At 39.7% G+C, this 15,652-nt stretch overlaps 1 gene segment (V, D, J or C); it reads left to right on the forward strand.

Moving 5' to 3' along the window:
* The first annotated feature begins 948 nt into the window (after positions 1-948).
* Positions 949-14,419, forward strand: LOC125356818. The segment is given in 3 exon segments: positions 949-1,022; positions 9,296-9,597; positions 14,342-14,419. Coding segments are annotated over 3 exon segments (435 nt in total).
* The last annotated feature ends 1,233 nt before the right edge of the window (positions 14,420-15,652 follow it).

Below are 15,652 nucleotides of genomic sequence, written 5' to 3' on the forward strand. Positions count from 1 at the left end.
ATTCCCAAGTTCTCCCTGGTCTTAAACCCAGGTGTGAGGGGCCCTTGTGTGCACCAGGACTGGATGTTTACCAAATGACAGATGCGATTTCAAAGCTCTTCTCATCAAATGCAGGAAAATAGAAATGTATGAGTTTGATCATTTCATCATAGTCCAAATTGGCTTCAGTAGTCTGAAATTTCAGGCAGCTGAAACATCAGGACTGGGGTACAGTGGGGAATCTCTCAAATGAAGAACCATATGCAGTTCACCTAGTGAAAGGTGCCGAAGAGAACTCTGACTTTGGCAGTGACTTTCGCTTGTGTGAGCTTCTGACTTTGAGGAGCAGTGTTATCTTTGTGCACCTGCAGCAACTGTTGATTCATTGTCATGTAAATGCCCGGCTCCTGGCTCCACAGATGTGACATTCTGCACTAAGGAGGACCCTGTCGCCCCCTGCTGGAGCTGATGTGGGAGCCTTCCTCACTGCCTTCTGCCTTCACTGTCTGTGGCACTTTTTCCTCTCCTCTCATGCTGAGGATGTCTCCCCCCTGCATTATGGCTTGAGTTCTTTGCTCACCTTCACTGGGTTACATTCCATCAAATCTGAACCTGCTGAGATCACAAGTTCTAGTCCTGTTACTAAAAATAATCACATAGAAATTGAAAGAGATGGTGGTGTAGGAAAGTGAAGTTTTATGAAGCAGAAATGACTGGAGTAGATATGAGCTTTTGGTTTAGGGAACATCTTTGGTTTGGAGGGGTGTCTTTGGGGATATGGATAGGAGACAGGAGTGTTACCTAAGAGAGTCAGAGACTGCTAGATCAGAAATGCATGAAGATCACAAAGCTACATATGTAGCCAAGTCTTTTCAACCTTTCCATGCCCTGCTGATTTGCATGTGCCCAGAGCACAGCCCACTGCCCTGAGCTCTTCTTCATAGGCTCCTCACACCCTATGCAGGAGTAGGTCCAGTCAGAACCCAGCATGGACATGAGGACCCCTGCTCAGCTCCTGGGGCTCCTGCTGCTCTGGCTCCCAGGTAAGGAGGGAAAATGCTGGGCATTTCCCATCTCATGTTAACAGAGCTGCTTGACTCTTCATGGAAGTACTTGGATACCATAATTAAGTAATTGCTAATGGCTTTTATGTTTCCAATATCAGGCTCCAGTTGTGATGTCCAATTGACCCAGTCACCATCGCTGTCTGCATCTGTGGGAGACAGAGTCGCCATCACTTGCGGGGCCAGTCAGAACATTGGCAGTGCTTTACATTGGTACCAACAGAGAGACGGGAAAAAGCTCCCACGCTCCTGATCAGTCACGCAACTACCTTGGAACCTGGGGTCCCATCGAGGTTCAGTGGCAGAGGATCTGGGACAGAGTTCACTCTCACCATCAGCAGCCTGCAGCCTGAAGATGTTGCCACTTACTACTGTCAACAAGGGAGTAGTATTCCTCTCACAGTGATATAAGTCATAACAAAAACCTCCCAGGGCAGCAGAATTGAGAGGCTGGGCTGCCCCAGCTGCTCCTCCTGCTTCCACTGATGACAGAGCTGCTCAGATATAGATAGATTTTAAGGCCACTGGAAAGTACTGGGAGACAGACCCTAGAGGCATCTGAAGACCCTAACTCTCTGGGCCTTCAGTTTATCCCAAGCAGGAAACACCTGACAATGCCTCTTCTGTTTCACAAAGAACACAGGTCTGTATTTATGTGTGGTCCTGGTTGTGCTAAAATTCTGCATTCAATAAAGAAGCCATTCTAGGTATGTCAGAGCAGGTTTTTTTTTTTTTTTTTTTTTTCTCAAATTTTTATTTTCAAACTGACGTACAGAGAGGTTACAGTATCATACGTTGGGCGTTGGATACATTTCTTGTACTGTGTGTTGCCTTGTCCCTCATGCCCCCCTCCCTCCCCCCCTTCCCTCCCCCCCGCCCAGTTGTTCAGTTCACTTACACCAAACAGTTTTGCAAGTATTGCTTTTGTAGTTATTTCTCTTTTTTTACCCCGTGTCTCTCGAGTTTGGTATTCCCTTTGAATTTCCTACTTCCAATACCAGTAAACACGGTTTCCAATATACTCAGATAAGATTACAGAGATAGTGTAGGTACAAACATAGGAAGGTGATACAAAACATCATCAATAATGGAAACTACACATTCACATAGGACGTTGAAAGTAGTTATAACTGTGATATATCACTTGTTTCCATATCATGGAGTTCATTTCACTTAGCATCATCTTATGTGTTCCTAAGGGTATAGCTATTGGGCCTTGTGATGCTCTGCTATGGCTTGCCTAAACCTGTACTAATTATTCCCAATAAGGGAGGCCATAGAGTCCATGTTTCTTTGGGTCTGGCTCACTTCACTTAGTATAACTTTTTCCAAGTCCTTCCATTTCCTTACAAATGGAACAATGTCATTCTTTCTGATAGAGGCATAAAATTCCATTGTGTAAATGTACCACATTTTCCTGATCCATTCATCTATGGAGGGGCATCTGGGTTGGTTCCAGCTTCTCGCTATGACAAATTGTGCTGCGATGAACATTGTTGTGCTGGTGGCATTACTGTGATTTTGTTTGTGGTCTTTTGGATAGATACCCAACAGTGGGGCTGCTGGGTCATAGGGGAGTTCTATATTGAGCCTTCTGAGGAATCTCCATACTGCTTGCCAGAGTGGCTGAACCAGTTTACATTCCCACCAACAATGAAGTAGGGTTCCCTTTTGGCCACATCCCCTCCAACAATTGTTATTATTAGTTTTCTTGATATATGACATTCTTGCTGGGGTGAGATGGAATCTCAATGTTGTTTTGATTTGCATTTCCTTTATGGCCAGTGATGTAGAGCATTTTTTCATATGTCTATTGGCCATTCTCATTTCCTCATCAGAGAAGTTTCTTTGTAAGTCTTTAGCCCACTTGATGAGGGGGCTGTTGGTTCTTTGCAGTTTTGTTTTGGAAGAAGGTCATTTTTTTAGTTCTGCATATATTTTAGAGATGAGGCCTTTGTCTGTTGAATGTCCGGTAAAGATTTTCTCCCAGTCTGTGGGCTTTCTGTTTATCTTGAGAGCTATGTCCTTTTCAGAGCAGGTTTTTTAAAGCAAGGAAAAAGAGATTGTGGAAAACATTTTTGAAAAGTACTTTTAAAGGAAAATAGTCATTAATATTCTTTGAAATCTACTTTGGATTGCTATTGCATAACTTTATTTGGAGTACAATATGATGTTTGGGGATGTGTACACATTGTACAATGATCTAAACGATGTTTTAAACAGGTTTGTTCACCACCTTAAACATTTATCAATTTCCTATCATGGAATTATTTTTGTTAAGCAAATGCTATATTTGACTAATACTTATTTCAACTCATATATTAACAATCCATCAATCATTTTTGTCCAGTTACCAGAAAATTAATTTATTTTGATAATGAATATATCAAATTCATGATTATTTTCAGTACTATTGTCTAAACCACTGAAATTAAACAGAAAAATGACATTTGTAGTAACTTTATAAAAATATCTAGGAAAAAATATTAAAAATTTTGTGGCCATGTTTTGGAAGGTTGGACAGAATTTTTTTCTGTTACATGATAGAGTGTTATTCAAAGTGCAGATGTTGAAAGCACCCTTGGCTTCTGGCCTAGTTCAAATAAATCCAAACATAGTCGAATAGAAACAATCATATGTGAATAAATAGAATACATTTGAGACATGCATGCAACAGTGAACCAGATACAGTTACATAGTGACCAATATTATATCAATATTTATCAGAGTAATCAGAAAAATGCCTTCCATGTGCCATACAGACATGCTGAAAGTCATAAATTCATATTTTGTAATGAAAGTGTATTTTTACACATGGGAATGTATATGGAAGGGAGGAGTTGGATTGGAAGGAAGGGGCAGAACAATGAAAGAGTGATAGGTAAAGATCAATTGTATTTATAAAAAGACATGCTTAATGGTCATCCATTTGCACAAGTGCTGATAGTAAAATAATTATTAAAGCAAGAAATGGGTGTGGAGTCCTCGCTTGTCTGCACTCTCATTTCTGTCCACATGTTTCTTCCATGTTGTGGATGGAGAGGATTGAGTCTCGTCTAATCTCATCTAATCTCATCTAATCTCGTCTAATCTCGTCTAATCTCAGATTCTTTAGGAAATGGGAGGACTTGGAAAAATATCATACTAAATATAGTGACCCAGACCCAAAGAAACATAGGCCCTATGGTTTCCCTCATAGGGAATAATGAGTACATATCTAGGATAGACATAGCAGAAAAGCACAATAGCTCAATAGCTATGCCCGTATGAATGCATAAGATAATGCTACGTGAAATCAACTCTAAGTTATGGAAATAAGTGGTATATCATTGCTGTAGTTAATTTCAACATACCATGTGAAACTGTAACTTTTGTCCTCTCATATTCTCTTCCTGTGGTTTTGCTCTGCTATTACTGTAACTGATCTTAGTACCCAAGATAATATATAGACATGTATTGAAACTAGGGAAGGGAAAGGGAATACCAAAAATGAGAGACAAAGGATAAAAAAGACAAACCATCAAAAAAAGTGATACTTACAGAACCAATTGGTATTAACTAACCTTACAACTCATGGGGTGGGGGACCGGCCTGGGGATGGGGGAGACGGAGGAAAAATGAGGGAAGAGGTAACAAGTAGGATCAATAATTGCCTTACATATGAAAGTGTAACTGCTTTGTACTTCACCTTGACAATAAAGAAAAAAATCAACTCCCCCCACATTCTCAAAAGCAAGCAAAAGCAGTACTATTAGACCTGAACATTTTGAAAAAAAATCAAACAGAACTTCTGAACTCACAGAGCTTTGATATTAATGTAAAGAGGAGACAATGAAATAACTCTCATGCTGCTCTGTCCTCTTTCCTAAGACTCTCTCAATATACTCCTTGTCCCCCACCTCAAGCAACACCATTACTCTAGAGAAGTGGACAGTTGGCATCCTGGACCACATTGTGTCACTTCATTTCTTAGCATGATTAAAGTTAGAGGAAGGAGGGAAATGGTACAATTCAACTCTGATGCAAGCTCACTGATTTAAACAAATCATCTTCTGAACAGAACAAGGATGTTAGTTTTTCATTTCATCATGTCCCTGCAATTGGAAATCACCTTAGAGACAGATCGGTGCCATGAACAGAGCCTGGCCCTCTATATAAACACATTTGGATATACATGTATCAGAGCAACTTTGACCATTTTAACATTTCTGTTACTGAATATAAAACAATATTATTTTGTTTTAGGTGAGTTGTTCACAGGCAGAGAGCGAATGTAATTTTTATCTACTATGTCACTCAGATATATAATGACATTTTCTTGGAACTCCAACTTTTCCTTTTCTAATCTTTAACTCACATCTTACATCCTATTATGTAACGTAGTCACTACCTTATATATGTAATTGTAACCCCTCTGTACATGACCTTGACAATAACATTCAATTGAAAATGCAACAAAACCGTATAATTATACTTCAATTTAAATTGATTTTAAATAAAAAATAAGAAGTAAAGGAATACGATGGAAACATGTTAACACTTTCTTAAAAATTAACTTTGATGGCTCTAAAACATAGGTATTAGAAAGGGTTATATTCTGATTAAAACATGATATATGAGTCAGATGCTGGTAGCTAATGCTTATAACCCTAGCTACTCAGGAAGCTGAAATATGAGGACAGTGGTTCAAAACCAGCCTGGGAAGGAAATCTGTGAGATTCTTATCTCCAATTAACCATAAAAGTATCTGGAATTAGAGCTGTGACTCAAGTAGCGGAGAGATAGCCTCAAACATAAAAATTCAATGACATAGGCCACATCCAGAGTTCATGCCCAGGACAAGCTAAAAAAAAAAAAAAAGAAAAGAGAAGATAAGAGAAAAGGAAATAAATGTGATGTAAGCACAGGTGCAATATCAGGGTGAAAACCCTTGATGCAATTACAATATACTAAGTAGGTGATTGACAGAAGGATAAAATAGGCTCTGTTGGTTTCAGGGGGAGAAAGGACAGGGCGTGGAGGAGAGCCAGTGAAGGTGAATACGGCTGAAGTGTTTTGTTGGCACACAGAACAAAGGGCTGTGAATCCTGTTAAAATTGTTTTCAGAAGGGAAAAGTGGGGAGAACAAAGGGATCTATGACTGAGGCTGACAGTGTGCATTATAGGCCTGTGTGGAAATGTCACAATGAAACCCTTTTGCACAACTGATCTGTGCTGAAAAATCAACAAATTCATTCTTGTTTCTAGCAGTATAAAAGCAATAGTCAAAAATTGTAGGTGTTGTTATTTTCTACAGAAAAAGATCAATATGTCATTATGCTGTCAAAAATATGTCAGTTCAAAGTCATTGAAGTTCTCTTACCCAGACAGAATTCAATTTTTAATCTTAATCACAATACATACAATGATTATAAACTTGCTAAGAAATTGTTGTAGAAGGTAAATGATCTCAAGACACACAGAAAAACTTATAAAGGAATACTGCACAATGGCTTGCACCTGTAGTCCAAACCCCTAGAGGAACAGAGAATGCTAGGTCTATGGTGGAGGTAAGGTAAGACAAAAGAGTGAGATCACATCTCATTTATTATGCCACCAGGGAACAGTTTCTTTAGTCTGGTCTTCCAGGTTTTAGCTGTTATCACTGCTGGTGACCACACACCAGCATGTTGCTGAAAGTCTCTCAGATTAGCTTTGTACTTGTTTTCCCATAGGTTTATTTTCAGTAGTGCATGTATGTGAGCACAGTCCAGAAATGCTGCTGTATAATTCTTTTTATGATGTCTGTTAGGAGGTCCAGGTTTTGAATCAGCATTGCTGGAAATCTTCATCCTAATTCTAGGTTAAGGTGATGGCTGTTAGATTTCTCTGCTTCATAGTTCCTCTTTCCCCTTTGTAATTTGTGAGAATGTATGGAGAAGTTCTTTTTAAAAATTTTTGCCAGTCTTCGGGCTTGGGACTCAGGGCCTGAGCACTGTCCCTGTCTTCTTTTTGCTGAAGGCTAGCACTGGACCTTTTGAGCCACAGCACCACTTCCGGTTTTTTCTATGTACATGGTGCTGAGGAATTGAACCCAGGGCTTCCTGCATGCTAGGCAAGCACTCTACAGCTGAGCCACATTTCTAGTCTCTGGAGAAGTTTTTGATGGCTTATAAATATCCTCCTCCTTATAGAACTATCACTATGAATTGAAGGATTTACAAATATATTTAATGGAGTATATTCATATATATTTGATATTCAAAAATCCCTACAAATTCACCAGTGAATATCCCTATGTAGCTTAATTCTTTTCTCTTATTACTTTACCTCACTGACCAGGAATTTTTGTTTTGTGCCAAAAATTATTCAAAATTACCTTACACTTTCTGACTTTTGATAAAAATCAATTATTTTTGCAAGGATCACTGGTCTCATTTAGGAGAGAATAGATCAGAGGATCATTAGTGATGATAGTACTATCTGTTCTTGGAGCTCGAGCATCATTGCTTCAAGGAAAGGAAAACAGATATCCATGTATCCATTCATTTATATATGTATGTACGTGTATATATTAATATATGCATATATACATGCATATTCATATATATGTACCTATACATGTATAGATACATTTGTGAATTTAAGGTGATATTTCAACTTGCATTCAAAACAACAGGTAATTATTTAATTAGTTATTAGAAGCAGTTTTCATGTAGATCCATTACAATTTTTTTTGCCGAGTGTAGGAATATTGGCTCCAGTGATCTCTCATGAGTTTTGCCGTACGATCAACAGCTCTTCAGGATGATCGGAAACTCTCTGTGTCACTGCCACTTACACTGTGATGTCAAAAATCCCCCACTCTACATTTATTAATACACTCTGCAGGGATAACTGTGGATATAACTCTGAGATAACTCTGACAAGATGAGCCTACTTTGCATCCCACACAGTACTGACTTCCTGGGCCCTGACAACTGCACAGGCAAATCCCACTCATATGGATGTCCTCTTGTGTCACTCCATCTCAGCACCTACAGTGGAGTCAACAATGCTATTTCTCCCTGGCACAGACAATGAGCTCTCCTCACTCATGTTTCTAAGCCCTATGTAGCCTCCTCCCAATACGATGACATTTCCATGTGCTGCTGGTTCTAAGAATCTGTTCAGAGATTCCACCATCATAGTCATTTTTGTGGTTCTATTCACTCTTCTTGGGTCCAATGTCTTTAATCTGGGTGCTGAGCACAGTGTTCTCTTAGTACCTGAAAGAGACCACAGCGTGGAGGAGACATATTCAGCCTTAGGCAATTCAATAGGCTCCAGGTTTACCTGAGTTTATCCTCCTTTTCAAGGAGAATCACTGCTTCTGAGGACAATAGACATTTTAAACTCATAAAGCATAATATGAGAACCTTAAGCATTTACATTTGTAATTATACACAAGAGTAGGTTGGTAGAAAAGATTGCTCATGCATGCAGAGAGAAAATCTCTGAAAGACTTGCTTTTATGAATTGAATTGGACCAAAAAATCCTCAGAGATGGAGGAGAAATCAAGGCATAGTTGTTCACTACACAAGTCCAGACATTTTCTCATCAATGAGATCCACTTTTTTATTTCACCTTCACAGATTTCATTACAGGGCAGCAGTGTTGATAAGTCGCCACATAAATATTATCAGTGAAGCAGAGCAATTCCAAAACTTCTTGTTCTGGATAATAAAGACATGTGCCAAATTTCTATTGCACAAAAGGTGTCTATAAATTTCTGGAACTAAGACTCCAGTGGACAAGTCTTCTTTCAGATAAAAAAAAACTAAAAAGTAATCTTTATCCTCATTGGTGTTCCCAACAAACAGAAAAGCAACTTGGTTATTCTCTTCCATGGCTGCAACATATTCTGTTGATGACCTAGGTCCCCTGAGACTCAGAATGTGTGGAGTTACTGAGATGAGGCTGCTGGACAGCTGTGCTAAACCCTGCCCAGATGCTGCTGATTTGCATGAGCCAACAGCTCAGCCCACTGCCCTCAGGACTTCTTAATAGGCCGCTCAGTCCCAGAGCAGCAGTCAGTCCCAGTCAGCACCCAGCATGGACATGAGGACCCCTGCTCAGCTCCTGGGGCTCCTGCTGCTCTGCCTCCCAGGTAAGCAAGGATAATGCTGGAGCTTTACTCTGCTTGGTGTGATCCATGATGTTTACTCATCAGGAAAGTCTTCTCATTCCTTGATTAATAGTGTGGATTTTTTTTTCATGTTTCTGCTGCCAGGAGCCTGGTGTGACATCCAGATGACCCAGTCTCCTTCGTCACTGTCTGTGTCTCTAGGAGACACAGTCACCATCACCTGCAGTTCCAGTGAGGACATTGGGTACAATTTAGCCTGGTACCAGCAGCAACCAGGGAAAGCCCCTAAACTCCTGATCAGTGCTGCAGATGAATTGGAACCTGGGGTCCCATCCAGGTTCAGTGGCAGTGGATCTGAGACAGAGTTCACTTTCACCATTAGCAGCCTGCAGCCTGAAGATGTTGCCACTTACTACTGTCAAGAGGGTAGTAGTATTCCTCCCACAGTGATACAAGCCATAACAAAAACCTCCCAGGGAAGCAGAAGTGAGAGGCTGGGCTGCCCTAGCTGCTCCTCCTGCTGCCTCCACTGCTGACACAGCTGCTCAGAAATAGACAGACTTTTTAGGCCACTGGAAAGTACTGGGAGACAGACCCTAGCGGCATCTGAAGACCCTAACTCTCTGTGCCTTCAGTTCATCCCAAGCAGGAAACACCTGACAATGTCTCTTCTGATTTACAAAGAGCACAGATCTGTATTTATGTGTGGTCCAGGTTGTGCTAAAATTCTGCAGTCAGTCAATAAAGAAGCCATTCTGGGTATGTCAGAGCAGTTTTTTTTTCTTATTTATTGTCAAAGTGATGTACAGATTTGTTACAGTTGCATACATTAGGCCTTGGGTACATTTCTTGTACCAGCTGACAGAGCTTCTAAGAGAAATCCAAGATCTAAAAATCAGTGGTTTGTTTTGGTGGAAGAGAACAGAGAAGATTCTTTTCATCATTTCTCTACCTGGCCCTCAGCACAGACTTGATAATGCATCTCCTGACTTGTAAATATCTTGTCTATATCCTTGGAATGGGGGCTGTGTTATTACTATGGATTCATATAGCCAAGAGAAGTCTATCTAGGTAAAATAAAAAAGAAATATGTATATATGTATGCATGCATGCATGTATGTATGTATGTTTGTATGTCTGCATTTGTTTGTGTATTTCATTTATTTATGTAATTTCCTTTGTAGAGATGATTCATGTCCTTGGTTATGCATACACATTGTTATTTTTGAGGGAATGATTTAGTAATTTCAATTTTCCTTATTTAATATGATCTTGAAAATAGTTTTGTCACATATCTTTTATTTTGTTGAGGTAACTTTTCCTGTACCCCTAGTCACTTCAGAGATTTTACCAGTCTCTTTTCTCCATGCCATGCCAGCATTCAACGTCATTATCTTTTTATATTTCCTGGTGTTTCTCTGGCTCCATCATGCCAAGAACAATGTCCTCTTATAAGCTTCTATGACTGGGACACACATCGGGGGAGAAGAATTCTCCAAAGTGAATTGAAATGGTAGCCACATGGAAGGGCAGAGAGTGTAGACTAACAGCTAATTTCCCAAGTAGGGTACAACTTAAACCCTGTCTTCAGGAGTTATAAATCATATAGCTCAAAAGAAATATTGACATCTAATCCTTCCAGTTTCTGCCTCAGAGATATGCAACCATAAGAAGTCTCATGACTAAACGTTTATGCCATCACTGGTGTGTAGTTAAGGACATTTGGCTAACAGGCCTGATCAGCAACTCCACAATGTTCCAGCCCTGAATATGAACCCCCTTCCATGTCTGGCTGTGGGGAGGGACCGTGCTTCCTGCAGCTATACTTTGCCCTGTTTCGAGTGGTATAGACTCAAATCCTGATGCTGTGCAGGACTTGCGAATCCATAAGAGGCTCATGCCTGTGTAGGTGTACACAGAAGGCTGAGATCTGCTGATCCAAGTTCAAAGCCAGCCTGGGAATTAAAGTTCATGAGACACTTTTCTCTAGTTAACCAATGAAAGGACAGAAATGGAGATGTGGTTCAAGTAGCAGAGAGCTGGCTTTGAGCACAAAGCTCAGGACCATTGCTCAGGCTTTGAGTTCAAGTTCCAGGACACACACACACACACACACACACACACACACACACACACAGACACACACACAGACACACACACACGCACACACACAGACACAAAGTATAAAACCACATAAAAGTTTAATCATGAGACTTCTTATGTTTGCACATCTCTGAGGCAGAAACTGAATGGATGAGATGTCAGTATTTCTTTTGGTGTATATGATTTATATCTCCAGTAGACAGGGTTGAAGTTGTACCCTATTTGGGAAGTTACCTGTTAATCTGCACCCTCTCCCTTTCCATGTGGCTAGAGTTTCAGTTCACTTTGGAGCATTCTTCTCATTATGGTGTGTCAAAGAGTTTACTCATTCTCATTGCATAAGCAAGCAGCAAAGGGATAAAGAACTATTTTACAAATAAAATATTAAAACCATGATTTCAGTTTTCTAAAGTTCCAGAAGCATAGAAAAATTGATAACTATTCATTTGAGAAAGTCCTAGAGGTTGGAGGCAGAACAGGAAGAGAGTGTAGCTTGAACTTGATAGCGCTTCCTTCACCCAAGTCAGTAATAAGAGCTGTTGTGTTACCACCATGAGAATGGCAGCAAAGACTTACACCTGTTGTCAATTAGAAAGATTTGAGTTGGGTATTGAGTCCAGTGAGAGCCTTTAATGTTTTCAAGTGAATGTGAATCCACTAGCAGAATCTCACAGCTTTGCTAGGGCAAGTGTTAGCTATGGTGGGACAAAATCAGAGCAGCCAAGGATCACTGAGGATTTCTATCAGTGAACCATGCACGTGCTGAGATCTTCTCTGAACCCTTACTCCACGTGTGAGTGTCAGAGACCCAGGAAAGGCCTTGAATAAAGGATGGGAAGTGAGCTGGCTGCACTTTGCATGCACTCTCAATCCACACACCACGTAAACTGAGAGAAGCAGGATGGACTTGCAGTGTGTAGGATACCTGACCAATAGCTGGTACTTCTCATGCTAGGTAGATAGAAGGCAGCCATTATAGATTCAAACAGTAAATTGAAATAAAAAGTTTAAAGAAGAACAATGACATCAGTATTCAAATGCCAAATTGGAAATTGACTTCAAAGTAGTTATTTTATGGATTATAGATGTTAGCAATTTTCAAAAAATTTGAAGCCTATGTTCTCAGATTAAAGGACTAAAATGAATATATGAAGAAAATAATGAAACAAATGAGGTCTCAATAGAAATATGAAAGAGACCACGTGGATATCTGAGAATGGAGAACACAACCTCACTGAAAATTTCACGTGAGAGATTAAGATTCCAGATGACAGGGGCTGGGGATATGGCCTAGTGGCAAGAGTGCTTGCCTTGTATACATGAGGCCCTGGGTTCAATTCCCCAGCACCACATATACAGAAAGCGGCCAGAAGTGGCGCTGTGGCTCAAGTGGCAGAGTGCTAGCCTTGAGCAAAAAGAAGCCAGGGACAGTGCTCAGGCCCTGAGTCCAAGCCCCAGGACTGGCAAAAAAAAAAAAAAAGATTCCAGATGACAATGTGAGAGGAATTAGTGAGTGTTAAGAGATCATTAGAAAATATGTAATCAAAAGAAAACTTGACCAAGCCTCAGGGATTCCTAGGTAAATGTGAAGAACAGAAACAAATGTGCATAAATATCACAAAGGAAGAGAGAGAACAAGAGAGACAGTGACACAGACAGAAAGACAGATATTGACAGAGAGGAGATGTAAAATATTCTTAAATATGAAAATTCTTTTCAAGTGTAGTGAAATACAGTAATACAGAGATTAAAGACGACCAATAAAATAATTAGATGAGTAACAGACAGAAAATTAGTCAAGTTATAGGCAATAAATGGGAATTGGATAAACTTAGAGAAAGGAACTTCACTGTATTCAGAGAAGAGACAATAAAGAATTGGCCAAATTTTCATCATGATAACCAAAGGCCAGGAGATGCTGAGATTGCATTTAAATGCTGATTAGAGGCTGCCACTAATTCTATAAGCAGTGGCACAATATTTCCCTAGTAAAACATTAAAAATCCAACTCTCAAAAACCCAGATGAAAATAAATTGTGTCATACAGATGTGACCCCAATAAATTCAAGAGGGAATAACTCAAAAATTGGCTAAATCTGAGTACTTGGCAAATGAACCAATGAAAACGTGAGGCCTCCAAACACTTTCAAACTAACAAGGAAAGTACCCAGAGAAAAAGTCCCTTCTTCGGTGTTTGTATTCAGGTTCAGGTACATGCAAGTGGAACAGTCATGGCGGATGCCTGAAGAGACATAGGAGCAGTTTGTGATTGGGAAGGGGGATGAGGGAGCCATCTGAGGATTTGAAATGTCTCACTGTTTGATCAGACTCATAAATATATGAAGCCTATACTCCGTACATGGGATATCTCTGTCTCTGTCCTTTACCTTATACATGTCTAATACTAACTGGAAAAAAAAACACTAAGTCTTACAACTAGAGAAGAAGTAAGAATTGCCAGTAAAGAGCTTCCTCTCTCTAGATAGAATGAGAAGACAGTACATTTTTTAGAATCTCTTTTCAATTTTAATACATGTTTAAGCTCTTAAGATAGCACACAGGAAACCGATAATTCAAAGCAGAATTCTTAGATTTCCATCTGTGAGAACACCATCTTCAAACGTGAGTTCTCATATACTTAGAAATCCCCCCTGTCACTGGACCTCAGGATGGCTAGTTTGTCCTATGACATCTCAAATCCAACAAAATCCCTCTATCACCAAGAGATTTAAGGAGTCACAGCTCCCTCTGGGGGTAAAAGGTGAAATACCTTCAGTTCCTGAACTCTGGTGGAGAATTTCTTCATTTATTCCTATCACAAATATAAAGAAGCACGTGTGCAAAAGTTTGCAAAAAACAGTACCACAAACTCTCCTAGTTGAATATATTTAACAAATCAAGCAGAACCTCTGATATTACAGAGGTTTCATTTCAATGCAAAGGACAGATGATGAAGAAATATCTCTCATGCTGCTCTGACCCTGTTTCCAGATTCCCCCATGTACTGTTCAACCCTCACTGAAGCCCATTTGACCAAATTGCCTCCTGAACAAGGATGTTAGTTTTTGTTTTATCATGTTCCTGCAGTTGGAGATCACCCACGAGACAGATCAATGCCATGAGCAGAACCTGACCCTCTATATAAACACACTTGGATATAAATGAATACCCTATTGGGCATAATGGCTCACATCTTTAGTTCAAACTCCTAAGTAAGCTGGTAGGAATGTGCCTTTAGGTCAGTCAGGGAAAATTAGGAAGGATACATCTCATTAATTAGGCTACCAAGGAATCATTTCTTTAGTCTGGTCTTCAATGTTATGATTTGTTACTTTTGGTGACCAAATTCAACCATGTGGTTGAATATCTCTCTGATTACGTTTGCACATTTTTTCCTCCAGGCTTAAGTGCAACTATGTGAGCAAAGTCCAGAAGTGTTGCTATGCTCTTTATATGGTGTCTGTTAGCAGGCTGGTTGTTTGAATCAACATTACTGGCAATTTCAGTTCTAGCATAAGGCAATAGATGTTGGATTTCTCTGCCATATAGCTGGCTTTTCCCCTTTGTAATTTGTGAGAATGTGTGGAGAAGTTTTTGATGAATTATGAATATCCCATTCCACATTGAAGTACCACTATAAATCCAAGGATTTACAATTTATTTCATTTATTATATGAGCACGTATTTGATGTTCAAAAGCTCTCAAAATTTGCCTGTGGACACTCCTTAAAGCTTATTTCTCTTCATTTTCCTTTACTTCATCCATCAGGAAGGGCACAAAGTGATGCAAACTCATCTTGCACTTTTCCTATTTTTAATAAAGAATCAAGGCTCACTAGTTTAATTTAGGAGAGAACAGATTGGAGGACCATTAGTGATGGTGGTATCTATTATTGGAATAGAGTATCATTACTTCCACATTAGGAGACATTAGGCATCCATTTATTCATTCATGTATACACGTATCGGCATGTGAATTTAGAGTGATTTCTCCACTTGAATTCACAATAGGTTATTTATTACTAAACAATTTCTTATACATAGTTTTCTTATAGTTAGATAACAATTCTTTTCCACAAGAGTAGGAATATTGGATTTAATTATCCCTTATGTATTTAACCATATGATCAACATATCTCCCAAAACTCCTGGTGTCGCTACCACTTATACTGTCATAAAAACAGCCTCCCACCTCTCCCACATTTGTTTTCACTCCTCAGATTGTACTGACACTGGTAAGATGAGCCACCTTCGCATTCCATGCAGTAGTGAGTTCTTTACCCTGACAACTGCACAGGCAAACCTCACTCATATGGATGTCCTCTGGTGTCACTCCGTCTCAGCATCTACAATGGAGTCAGCAATCCTGTTTCTCCTTTGCAATGACAATCAGCTCTC

Source organism: Perognathus longimembris, chromosome 8, assembly GCF_023159225.1.
Source record: "Perognathus longimembris pacificus isolate PPM17 chromosome 8, ASM2315922v1, whole genome shotgun sequence".
Lineage (NCBI taxonomy): Eukaryota > Metazoa > Chordata > Mammalia > Rodentia > Heteromyidae > Perognathus > Perognathus longimembris.